At 59.9% G+C, this 12,626-nt stretch overlaps 1 protein-coding gene across 2 annotated transcripts; it reads left to right on the top strand.

Annotated features, from left to right (window-relative positions):
* The first annotated feature begins 1,370 nt into the window (after window positions 1–1,370).
* Window positions 1,371–11,955, top strand: WDR81 (WD repeat domain 81). 2 transcript variants are annotated; one of them, XM_041423208.1, is made up of 11 exons: window positions 1,371–1,388; window positions 2,174–5,710; window positions 5,940–6,047; window positions 6,149–6,339; window positions 8,101–8,291; window positions 8,517–8,682; window positions 8,811–8,976; window positions 9,256–9,954; window positions 10,110–10,255; window positions 10,432–10,611; window positions 11,451–11,955. In XM_041423208.1, exons 2-11 carry the CDS (start codon window positions 2,182–2,184, stop codon window positions 11,775–11,777), a joined length of 5,703 nt encoding a protein of 1,900 aa, XP_041279142.1. In that variant the 5' UTR covers window positions 1,371–1,388; window positions 2,174–2,181; the 3' UTR covers window positions 11,778–11,955. The 2 variants fall into 2 exon arrangements, with proteins under 2 accessions (XP_041279142.1, XP_041279143.1); XM_041423209.1 differs by lacking the exons at window positions 1,371–1,388; window positions 11,451–11,955 and having other exon boundaries at window positions 1,400–5,710; window positions 10,389–10,457.
* Window positions 11,956–12,626: the final 671 nt, after the last annotated feature.

The following is a 12,626-nucleotide window of genomic DNA, read 5'->3' as shown; positions in this document are numbered from 1 at the left end:
CCCGGCCACGCCCCCCGGCCACGCCCCCGAGCCAATCGCCGGCCGGTACCGCCGGCGCGCGCCGCGCCCGCCCCCGCGCCGCGATTGCCACCCGCTCCCGCCAATGGCGGCCCGGCGCTACCCGCGGCTCAGCCAATAGGAAGGTGAGGCCGGAGTTCTGCCCCGCCCACCCCCCGGGGGAGAGCTTGGTTCCCTCCCGGCCGGGCGGCGGTTGCCTTGGGAACGGACGGGGCCACCCCGCCGCGGGGCACGCCGGGAATTGTAGTGCGGAGCGGCGCTCCCGGCGTGCCCCGCGTGCTGTGAGTTGGCATTTTCAAGCGGGTGAAGGGGCGGCGGGGGCAGGGCGGCTCCGAAGGGGCTCGACCCTTCCGCGGGCCCCGGACGGGGCGTGGCGCTGCCGCGGGCACGGCCCGGCCGCCCCCGCCCGCCCTCGGGCGGCGCCTCCCAGTGCCGGGGCTGGTGACACAGCCCCGATTCCGAGAAGTTGCTCTAAGTCCTCGACCAATCAGAAGTGAGCGCTCTCCGCGAGCACCAATGGGCGGGCGCGGGGGGCGTGGCCGCAAGAACTCGGCTGACCCCGATGACTTGGCAGCGCCGCGCGATGACTGGACAACTTCTTTAAAGGGGCCGCGCCCGCCGCGGGTGCCGGCGGGGGAGAGCGCAGCGGAGCGGCGGCCCGGCCCGGCCCGACCACAAGCGCTCGCCCACTGCCCCGCCGGCACTCCCGGCGCTGCCGCTGCCGCCCCGCGGGGCGAGGCTCTGAGCTGCGCTGCCCCTTTAAGGCCGTTTCCTGCCCTTCGTCCCAGTAACAGCTGATTGCAGCGGGCCGGGGCAGGGGGGCCAATCAGCGGCCGCCACGTCCCACCCACGTGACTCCCACGCGCCGCCGCGCCATGCGGCGCTGCCCGGCGGGAGCCCCCGGTGCCCTTAAAGGAGCCGCGCGCGGTCCGGCCGCCCGTGGCTGTCGTGACCGTGTGTCCCGTGGGTACCGCCGGTACCGGAACCCCGGCATCACTCTGTCGGCGGCGGGAGGACCCGGCTCGGCTCACGGGCACCGGGGCCGGGCAGCTCCCGTAGCGTGCGGTGCCTCGCGGGGCAGAGGGCGGCAGGATCCCGGGGCGGCGGGGCTGGAGCGGCCCCGCTTCCCCACGCCGGCTGTCCCGGGCACTCACCTGCCGCCGGTAGGGTCCGCCCTCAGCGGGTGAGGACCCCTTTAAGACCGGCTGCCTCGTCAGCGCGGCTCGCCCGGCTCCAGCTGACAGCCCGGGGCGCCTCTGACGTCACGGTGACGTCACGCCCCGCCGCTGCCCATGCCCGGCCCCCCCGCCCCGCGGCCGCTGGAGGGAGCCCGGGCCCGGCCCCGNCGGCTGAGCCGCCGCTGCCGCCAGGTAACGCGGGGCCGCCGGGGCGGTGAGGGACCCCACGGGGGGGATGAGGGCTCCTCGGAGCCGCGGGGCTCAGCCCGGCTCTGCGGTGCCTCCGCCGGTAGCGAGGGCCCCGACGGGCCGGGGCCGCCTGACCGGCCGTGGCCGTGCTCGGGCTGGTCCGTGCTCGGTGCTGGGAGCATCGCCTGGGTCGCCCCCGCGGCCGCTCTCCGCTCCCTGCAGAGGTCCCGTTGTGTCCCCAGCACCGGGGTTATGCTGGAGATGCCCTCGTGTACCCCCTCCAGCTGCGGAGCTGCCGCTGCGCCCCCAGTGCCAGCCCTGCGGCTGCAGATGTCCCCCCCACATCCCACCCTGGTCCTTTTCACTTCTTGGGGCTGTCAATGTCCCATTGTGTCCCTCAAGCCTGGCTGAAGAGGTGCCATCGCGTCCCGCTCCCCGGCTGTGGCTGTTCCATTGTGTGTCCCCCCAGCAACCCTGGGCCTGCAGAACTCCTGTCATGTCCCTTCCTCCAGCGCTTGGATGTGCCAGTCCCCATCGTGTCCCCGCCATGCGGCTGTGGGAGCCCCGCCATGTCACCCTGCCAGGCTGCACAGGTCCCACCTTGTCCCTCACAGCCAGGGCTGGTCCCATCTCAACCCCCACGCACAGACCAAGCTCCTCACGCCACCTTTTTTTTTTTTTTACCCGAGTGCCGATGGGGAAGTGAGACTTGCTGCTCGCTGGGGCGGCCAGGGTGGTTCTGTGCTCTGCTCCCTCACTGCCCGTCTGGGCCACCTTTCTCCCAGCAGAATCCAGCATGGAAAGCTTCCTGCAGAGCGTGGAGAAGGACCTGAACATCGACCGCCGGCAGCTGGCCCCCGAGAGGACCCACGTCACCGCCTTGGTGCCGGCCAAATGGCTGCAGAGCCTCAAGGAGCGCCGGCTGCTGCCGCCGGCCTGCCCGCGGCCCGAGGGGCTGAGCGAGGTGGAGCTCAGGACCTTCCTGCAGCACTCGGTGCAGAAACTCCCGGCGGGCTGGACACGGGTGGAGATCCACGGGCTGAGGAAGGCCCGGCTGGGGTACCCGCTGCTGCGGGCGCAGCCTCCTGAGCAGCAGCGTGGCAGCGTGGACACCCTGCACGGCTTCATGCAGAGCGTGGCCGCCCAGAACTACCACAACCTGTGGGGCCGGGCTCACGGGATGTACGCGCGGCCCTACCGGCGCCCGGACGCGCCGCCCACGGTGCCGGCGCTGGACGCGCTGAGGGCTGCCCTGCACAGAGCCTACGGCTGCCCCGTGCTCCAGGTGGGCAGGAACGTGCCTGGCACGTCCCCCGCCAAGGAGAGCGTGGCCAAAGGGGTGTCCTTGTGCCCCAACGTGCTGCAGGCTGAGGCGCTGCTGGAGTCGGCGGACATGCTGTACGTCGTCTACCCCTATGTGCAGTACTGCCTGCACGACGTCGTGACCTTCAGCCCGGCCAAGCTCACCAACAGCCACGCCAAGATCCTCTTCCTCCTCTTCCACGTGCTGCAGGCCATGAAGGCTTGTCACCAGGCGGGTCTGGCTTGTGGAGATTTCTCCCTTCGGGACGTGGCTGTGGATGAGAAGCTGTGCAGCCGGCTGCGTGTGAACTTCAGGGGGTACGAGGGACCGGGGGAGGAGGAGGAGAATCTGGAAGGAGAGAGCAAGCAAAGCTGCGTGCAAAGGCAGGAGGGGACGTGCAGTGCCTGCCAGAAGGACCTCCGAGACCTGGTGTTGCAGTGGGTGCACGGGCAGGTCAGCAACTTCGACTACCTTATGCGTCTGAACAGCCTGGCTGGGAGGAGAATGGGAGACCCCAATTACCACCCGGTTCTTCCGTGGGTGGTGGACTTCACTACCAAAAACGGCAAGTTCAGGGACCTAAGGAAATCCAAGTTCCGTCTCAACAAGGGGGACAAGCAGCTGGACTTCACCTACGAGATGACCAAGCAGGCGTTTGTTGCGGGGGGCTCGAGTGGGGAGCAGCTCCACGTCCCCCATCACATCTCGGATGTCCTCTCAGATATCACCTACTACGTGTACACGGCCCGCAGGACACCCAAGGCAGTGCTGTGCTGCCACGTGAGGTCCCAGTGGGAGCCCAACGAGTACCCAGCCAGCATGGAGCGCATGCAGAGCTGGACACCTGACGAGTGCATCCCAGAGTTTTACACAGACCCTTCCATCTTCCGCTCCATCCACCCCGACATGCCCGACCTGGATGTGCCGTCGTGGTGCAGCTCCTACGAGGAGTTCATCGAAGTTCACCGCATGCTGCTGGAGAGCCGGGAGGTCTCCCAGGACCTGCACCACTGGATTGACCTCACGTTTGGCTACAAGCTGCTGGGGAAGGATGCAGTCAAGGAGAAGAACGTCTGCCTCCACTTGGTTGACAACCACACGCACCTGACCACCTACGGGGTCGTGCAGCTCTTTGACCAGCCCCATCCCAGGCGCATGGTGGGACCTGCCTACACTCCTGCTGAAGCTCCAGCCATTGCCCGGCCTCTGCTCCAGAACATCCGGGAGACCGTGGTTTTGGAGGACATCCAAGGCCAGGTGACAGATGCAGTCAATGGCCTGGTCCTGGAGGCTACTCCCAGTGAAATCACCTTGTCTGGGGAGAAACCCATGGCTGGTGAGGATGATTTGGAGCAAGGCACGGAAGCCCTGGATTCCATTTCTGCTCCTGGGAGAGCCCCTGACCAGCCCTGTGCCACTGTGCCTCCAGCACAGCCCTCCACCCTCCCTGCTTATGTCACCGAGGGCAAATCCTCAGGGGTCCGGCCGCTCCGTCGGAGCAAGGCAGGGGCTGTGGATCAGCTCGACATGAAGATCACGCTTCCTGAAGGCTTCAACCCACTCCAGGCCCTGGAGGAACTGGAGAAACTGGACAATTTCTTGGTTAAAGGCTTAAGCAGCGAGATGCAGCTGATGGAGCAGCCGTGGGAAGAGCCACCTTTGGGTCTCTCAGACCTCTTCCAGAGGGACATGCAGGCTCTGGGCATCCTGGTAGCTGAGATTATATTTGCACCGAGGCTTCGTCCCTCGAAGCCGGACGCGTCGCTGTTGGAGCGGTTCCTGATGGTGAGGAACCTCTGCCGTTACCATCCCAAGGAGATCCCGGCCCCGCTGCAGCACGTGCTGCACGTCCTGCTGCAGCTGAGCGTGCCCGTGGAGAAGCTGCTGAAGAGCAGGCTGGGCAAGGGCACGGTGCAGTTGTTTGAGTACAAACCTATCTCCCAGGGCCTTCCCCCTCCCTGTCCCACGCAGCTCCTCAGCCCCTTCAGCTCCATTGTCCCCTTCCCCACGTACTTCCCAGCTCTGCACAAGTTCATTTTCACCTATCAGGCAAAGAAGATAGAGGATGAAGGGCAAGGCCGGGAGCTTGTTTTCCAGCTGTGGCAGCAGCTGGAGGGGATCCTTGCTGAAATCACTCCTGAGGGCCTGGAGATTCTTCTGCCTTTCATATTATCACTGATGTCTGAGGAAAACACCGCTGTCTACGCAGCCTGGTACCTCTTTGAACCCATAGCTAAATCCCTCGGGCCCAAGAATGCCAATAAATACCTGCTGAAACCCCTGATCGGAGCCTACGAGACGCCCTGCTCCCGCCACGGCAGGTTCTACCTGTACACAGACTGCTTTGTGGCCCAGCTGATCGTGCGCCTGGGGCTGCAGTCCTTCCTCCTGAACCTGCTGCCCCACATCCTGCAGATCCTCGTGGGCATCGAGAGCTCGCGGGAGGAGAGCAAATCCTTCCTCGGCACCGCTGAGGACGATGAGAGCGGAGGGGAGAGCCCGGTGTCGTGTGTGTTTGGGGAGGAGATCAAGATGGACGTGGAGCACAGCTCTGCTGCGCTTGACCTCCTGGACTACACCTCTGGAGTCAGCTTCCGTGACCAGGCCTACCTGCCCGAGGGTGAGGACTTCCAGAGTGGCCTCTACGTTGGGGAATCCCTGCAGCCCCAGGAGCAGGAATCGCTCAGCCTCGGCCGGCTGAGTGACAAGAGCAGCGCCAGCGAGGTGTCCTTGGGCGAGGACAGACCTGCAGACGGGGACTCCCAGAAGGACAAGAGCAGCTTGAAGTCGATGGACAGCAGCCAGGACCTGAAGCAGAGCGAGGAGTCAGAGGAGGAGGAAGAGGAGCACGAGGAAGAGGAGCACGAGGACGCGGTGGTCGATGCGGAGCTGACGGTGGTCGTGGATGCTGCTGGGGCCTCTGTGGATGTCACCCTGGCTGATGACAGCAGCGAGCCAGAGGATGGGGAGGGAGAGGAGCTGCCGGATCACCCTGATGACAAAGAGCAGACCATACTGCTGGGTAAGACCCTGTCAGTGTCCAGGCTGTTGGGCAGAGCCTGGGGAGAAGCAGATGCAGATTTGGGGGTGTTTGTGGTCCCAGCTTGGGGGCAGTGATGAAACCAGGCTGAGAGACCAGGACTGCATGTGGCTCTGAGAGTCAGGGTTGGGGCAGCAGGGACTGCTAGACTGTTAGATAGCTAATCTGAGCCGTGCTGGGCGCTGTCCTTGGGACTGCTGTTGTTTTGCAGACACAGCCTGTAAGATGGTGAGGTGGCTCTCAGCCAAGCTGGGCCCGACCGTCACGTCCCGCTTCATCGCCAGGAACCTGCTCCGGCTGCTCACGTCCTGCTACGTCGGTAATGACGCCTCTCCCGGGGTCCAGGGTGGGCTGTGCCCCCAGTCTGTCTGCTTGGGTGTGGCTGCTGCTTCAGCTCGTGGTGTGTTGTTCTCTGGGCAGGCCCGACCAGGCAGCAGTTTGTACCGAGCAGCGATGAGAACAGTCCCCTGAGCACAGGAAATATCTACCAGAAGCGGCCCGTGCTGGGAGATCAGGTGTCCAAGGCTGTGCTGGCCTGCCTCGTGCACGTGGCATATTTGTATGGAGAGCCTGTCCTCACCTACCAGTACCTGCCCTACATCAGCTACCTGGTCAGTATTGCCTTTTTCTCCTCTCTGTTGGGGTAAGAGCTCTGTCCAGGCACAAAGGAAAGACGTAAAAAAAATAGTCCGGCCTCACCAGGAGCTTCTTTGTATAAACTGAGCTTGGCTGGGCTCTGTCTGGGCCAGTATGGGCTGAGCAGCTCTGGCTGTGTTGGCTGAGAAGGGCAGGAGAGGCACTTTCACCTCCTGCCACAAGCTCCAGACTGCTCCCAGCAAAGCACACTGCTGTGTTCATACACCTCTTTCCCTGTCAGACCTCGTGAAAGCGGAGAAAAAGCATTTATTCTGCTTTTCTGTGCCCAAACAGAGCTGGCACAAGGGTGGGATTGTGATAACAGGCAGGAGGAGCAGCTTGTGCTGCTGTGGGATTGCTGGAGAGAGTGTTCACAGAGGTCTGTGTGGGTAGATAGGGCTGAACTGGGGGGAGACCAACGGGTTTTCAACTGAATAAAAAGCACTGGCAAGGCTCACCAACTTTTCAGCTTGAAGTTCATAGCAAGAAGGAAATGTATAATGCAGCTGGTTGAAAAACTTAATTTTTCATTAAAAAGAAAAAGGGTTTGAATGTCTTAAACAGGCTTATTTTTCATATTGTTCCCTCTTTAGTGGTTGTAAACACTTTGGTTATGGATTCTTGTTTAAATGGAAAACTTCAGTAGGTTCTGATAATTTAAACATAGAGGAAAAGAGGCCACAGCTGTTCATTTAAAGAAAACAAAAAGGCATTGTCAGTTTTTCCAGTGTTGAAGGGGAGACTTTTCAGGGGAAAAAATCCCATTTTTCAGCAAAAATCATTCTCCACCCAGTTGCAATCATAGCTCCAGCTGTTGTGCTTTGCTTTCCTAAGCTCATTGCTTGGGGGCACAGAGGGGATTAAATACCCCTGTGAAACAGCATTTGGCAACCTGATACTGGCGGGTCACAAATAGGATAAAGTCAATCCTTCTTGCAGGATTTGGCAGGGTGGCTATTTTGTGAGAGGAAGAGCCTCTGTGATGAGCTGGAAGATGGCAGGTGTACAAGAAATATAGCAGGAACTGGGAATTGTCTGTGGGTTTTGTTACTGGCTCTCTTTTCTTGGGTGTTTGATTTGTCTGGGAGTTAGGAAATAGGACAGTCTAGAAAGAAATATTTTCGTGTTGCTGCTGATGTTATTAACTCTTTGGCACTGCCATAACAGCAGCAGTACATTGTCAGCAGAAAAAGGATGTGCAGTTCTGCCTCATGAAATTATTAGCAGCTGCATTTCTAGAAGTCAGCAGCAGGTTTGCCCATAATTTGTGCTTGGATATTTCATGCAAGGACTGTTCCTCTGCAGACTGTGGGATGAAGACACTGATTTTTGCTTTGAAGTTGTGCATATGTAAGAGTTTCCCCTCTCTCTGTGCTGGTAAATGATGTTCTGGGGTCTCCAGGGTGGTTTGGGCCAGCGTGGAGTTGTTGGTCTTGCTCCTGAGCTTCCTGTTTGTGGGAATGTTGTACTCTGCAGAGGAAATCTGTGAACTTCGGAGTGTCATTCCAGATTTTCTGCAGGCTCATCTCTTGTGCTGATGGGCGCCTGTCAGTTTTTGGACTCATCCCTTTGGACACATTTTTCTGTTGTGATTCAGTGCTCAGGCTCCTGTTCCAGGAGCTGTGGCCAGCAGTGCTGTGCTGGGTTCGAGGCTGAGCTCAGGTGGCCCTGGGGTCACCTTTGCTGTGTCCTGCTGGGAGGTGGTGGCCCTGGCACTGAAGGAGTCCCTGTCACAGGTCGCACCCGGCGGTGGCTCTGGCGGCGTCCGGCTGAACAGTCGGAAGGAGGCCGGGCTCCTGGCTGCTGTGACACTGACACAGAAGATTGTGGTGTGTCTGTCTGACACCACACTGATGGACATCCTGCCCAAGATCAGCCAGGAGGTGCTGCTCCCAGTGCTGGGCTTCCTCACTTCGCCAGCTGTCGGGTAAGTGCTGCGGGATTGGCACAAAATCAGGGATTTGGGAATGGTTCTGTGGGGGCTTTGATGCTGCCAGGGATGGGGGGGAGTGTTTCTGCTCTGGTGTGCATCTCCTTGCATTGGTACACTGCTGAAAGCATCCTGATAACACACAAAAGGCAGGAGGCATGAGGCAGAGGATGGAAAACAGGGATATTCGGAGGGCAGGCTGGTCATGCATGTCCTCTTCAGTTTCCCCAGTGGAGCCCAGGCCCGCGTTGTCCTGTGTGTGAAGACAATCAGCCTCATTGCCTTGATCTGCCTGCGGATTGGGCAGGAGATGGTGCAGCAGCACCTGAGTGACACAGTGAGGAACTTCTTTGGGGCATTCTCGCTGCTGCAGGAGCTGCAGGACCAGGTCAGTGGTGTGGGAGAAGTCCTCCTGCACTTCCCCAGATGCAGGAATGTGATGGGCCTACCTGGCTGTGTTTGTGTGGTAAGAGCATCTCATCTTGAGATTTCTCTGACCTTGTTTTTCTTGTCCAGGGGTTGACAGCAGAGTCACTGAGCAGCTGTGAGGTGTCAGTGATGGAGGTGCCCCTTTCAGACGGGAAGCTGCTGGCCCTGGATCCATCCGTGCTGGTGGAGTTACAGAAGGTGTTCAACCCTGAAATGGCCTACATCACCTACATCCCCTTCTCCTGCTTGCTGGGTACGCCTTGGCCACCAGCTCCAGGGATCTGTGAGGGAGCTCCGTGCTCTGGGCATGCATGCTGGGTCTGAACAGCTCACAGGGCTGCACCCACAGCTGCTACAGCATGGCTTGGGCTGATTCTTGGGTTGGGAACCCTCTGGACTTCACTTTCCTTGGCTGGGAGCAGATGTAGCTGACTTGGGGGATGCTGTGTCCACATCCCTGTGTATGGAGGGGGATGATGATGATGATGAGGACATTGCTTCCCTTGCAGCCACGTTGTCTCTGTCTCCTCAGGTGACGTTATCCGCACGGTTGTGCCCAACCACTCTCTGGTTGAGAAGCTGGCCAGCCTCCACCTGGAGAACGTGAACCCCCAGAACCTGCAGGACGTTGGCCTGGAGCAAACACCGAGCGTGGTGGGCTCAGACCAAGACCCTCGAGGGGCTGAGCCCTTCTCCAGCCCCCAGGAGGACACTCACTCTGGCACTTTTGGGAGTGTCCTGGTGGGGAACCGCATCCAGGTGCCCGTGGACACGCAGCGGGAGGGTCTTGGCTTGCTCCACCTCAGTGCTGGCACCGATGGATTCGCTCCCAGCTCATCCAGCGGGGAGAGTGCCCTGAAGCACGACCTGCCCCGCAGCACCCACATGCTGTGTGGGAACTGGCTGGCCTACTGGCAGTACGAGATCGGGGTGAGCCAGCACGACCCTCGCTTCCACTTCCACCAGATCAAGCTGCAGAGTTTCTCAGGGCATTCTGGGGCCATCAAGTGCGTGGCACCCCTGGGCAGCGAGGATTTCTTCCTGAGTGGCAGCAAGGACAAGACGGTGCGGCTTTGGCCGCTGTACAACTACGGGGATGGCACCAGCGAGGTGCCGCCGCGCTTCACCTACGCCGAGCACAAGAAGTCTGTGTTCTACGTGAGCCAGCTGGAGGCACCGCAGCACGTGGTGAGCTGTGATGGCACCGTGCACATCTGGGACCAGTTCACGGGTAAGGAGGGAAAGGGTGAGGAACTGGAGTGAACTGGTCCAGCCCTTACAGGCGGGGGCTGTGCTGAGTTTGGATGGCTCTTGTTAAAACCCAGCACAGAGCTGGAGATTTGCTTTGTGACTTGTCCTGCCGTAATATCTGTCATCTTTTCACAGGCAAGCTTCTGCGGACCTTTGATGAGTTGGACAGCAAAGTCCCCATCACAGCTGTGACCACCATGCCACCTCCCTACCACAGCATCTCTGTGGCCAGTGCAGACTCTGTGCTGAGGTTCATCGACCACAGGAAGCCAGGACTACAGGTAGGGATGTGATGCTGTGAGTCACCTTCCTCCAGCCCTGTGCTTAATGATGGGATCACAGCTGGCCCAAAGCCCAGATCCCAAAGCCAGCTGTGATGGCTCCATGGAAACCAGCTTGTCCCTTAAATGCCAGCTCCCCTGAGCTTCACCCCCCAGCTGGACTGTCTGTGTTGCAGCACGAGTTCCGCCTGGCCAGCGGCGTGAGCGCGGGGCTCATCCGCTGCCTGGCCGTGAGCCCGAGCGGCCGCAGCGTCATGGCCGGCTTCTCCTCCGGCTTCATCGTGCTGCTGGACACCAGGACGGGGCTCATCATGCGGGGCTGGCCTGCCCACGAGGGAGACATCCTGCAGATCAAGGTGAGAGGCTCAGCTGGGGTCATGGTGGGGCCTCATTGATGCTCTGAGGCTGTGTGGAGCGTCCTTCCTTCAGAGCTTGTGTGCTCCATCCCTAAGCGGCTGCCCAAGCTCTCCTGCCCCGTGGTTAGTGCTGCTGCCAGCTGTTCTTGGTCCAGCTCATGCTGCCAGAGTTCAGCCCTCCTGGGCTGCAGCAGGGGCAGGGAGGAGTCGTGGCTCCTATGAAGGAGCAAATGTGTTCTTTCTCCACGGGGCTCTGGGCTTCCCTGGGAGAGTGTTGCTCTAATGAGTAACTCTTGTCCATATTTACCCACCCCAGGGAACAGTGCTGGGTCTCCAGTGTCCTCGACCCAAGTGTGGGTTAAACAAAGTTCAGCAGTGTGGGTTGTTTACCCTCTCACTAGCTCTGCTAATAAGCAGCTCCAGGCTTCTCCTACCCTCAACAGTATTTTCAACTGTGAGAAAACCTCCCAATTCCTTCTCCTGAGAAGGAAAATAGTTTAGCGGGTGATTAAGTGGAGAGGGAGACTGCATAGTAATCCCTGTACACACTGCAGTGGTAACAGATGATGTATGAGTTGTGTTGGGTGTCAGGGTGTTTTTGAGAAGATGCCCACTCCATCTCTTGGAGGAGATTGCCAGCTACCAGAGCATCCTTTACCTTGCAGTGTCCACCCCAGGCCTTGCTCAGTACCATCAGCTGCTTGGAAATGGCTCTGACTGTCCTGAGGGATTGCACTGTGACCATTGCATCACTGGCAGCCACCTGCTGCTCTCATTTGCAGCACCAGATTGTGAGTTTTTACAGAAATGTCTGTTCACTGGCCTTTCCTCTCCTGCAGGCTGCAGAGGGCAATGTGCTGATCAGCTCTTCTTCAGATCATTCCCTGACTGTCTGGAAGGAGCTGGAGCAGAAACCTTTGCACCACTACAAATCTGCCTCCGAGCCCATCCACGCGTTCGACCTCTACGGTAACGAAGTGGTCACTGGCACTGTGGCCAACAAGATCGGGGTCTACTCCATGCTGGAGTCCTCAGCGCTGCCCACCAGCACGACCAAGCTGAGCTCAGAGAACTTCCGGGGTACATTGACCAGCCTGGCAGTGCTGCCCACAAAGTGCCACCTCCTGCTGGGCTCGGACAACGGCATCATCCGGCTCCTGGCGTAGCGACCCCGGCCTGGCAGCCTGTGGCTGTCCCTGGAGCTGGAAGCCAGCAGCGTGGCTTTTGGAGGAGGCAGAGTCAGATGTTTTTGAGCAGAGGATGCAGAGGGAGGTGTATTTGTTACGTCTCTAAGCTCTTTCTGTATCTTGAAAAAGAAAAAAAAAAAAAGCCATAACTGAGAAACCTCCGCTGCTGCTGGGAGAGATATTGGGCGTTGTAGGTCACTGTCACCCCTGCAGAGAGGCCTGGAGCTTTCCTTACCGTGTGTGCCTGATCCCCAGGGGACTGTGAGCTGCCCTCCACTGTAATAGGGACCACAGGTACCCTCCCCCTTCAGTTAAGGGGTGAGAGGTGCCCCTTGACAAAACACAACAGTTTAGCTGCTGCCACTTGCACTTCCCTTTCCCTTCCTCTGCTGAACCACTGAACAGCCCCACTGGATGGCAGAAGCTGGGGCTGGGAACTGCTGCCTTTGGAGCTGCATCTCCTCCTCCCATGGCTGGTGCTCTGTGAACTTCAGGTTCTGGCAGCTGAGTTAGAGCCTGCATGGGAGGAGGAGAGGCTCACCAGAGCCCTTCTGCTGCCGTGCTGGCTCCAGGGCAAGGACTGGAATGGAAGCCAGCCAAGGCACAAACCCCATCTGCCCTGCCAGTTCCTGTCAGAGTGGGCTGCTGCAGAGGGGCAGGTGGGCTGGGAATGTGACTCTCTAAGGAGGCCAGAACTAGATGCTTCCATGGGGATTTTGGCTTCTGGAGCAGTGGGGTAGGGCTGTTGTTGGTTCCTGCCCCAGCATCCCATGATGATGTAAGGGGTGAGGAATGCCATGTGTGCTATGCACTGGCATTGATCCTCAG

The sequence above is a fragment of the Onychostruthus taczanowskii genome, unplaced genomic scaffold (genome assembly GCF_017590055.1).
Source record: "Onychostruthus taczanowskii isolate IOZ18803 unplaced genomic scaffold, ASM1759005v1 scaffold75, whole genome shotgun sequence".
NCBI lineage: Eukaryota > Metazoa > Chordata > Aves > Passeriformes > Passeridae > Onychostruthus > Onychostruthus taczanowskii.
This window is presented reverse-complemented; position numbering and strand designations above follow the sequence as displayed.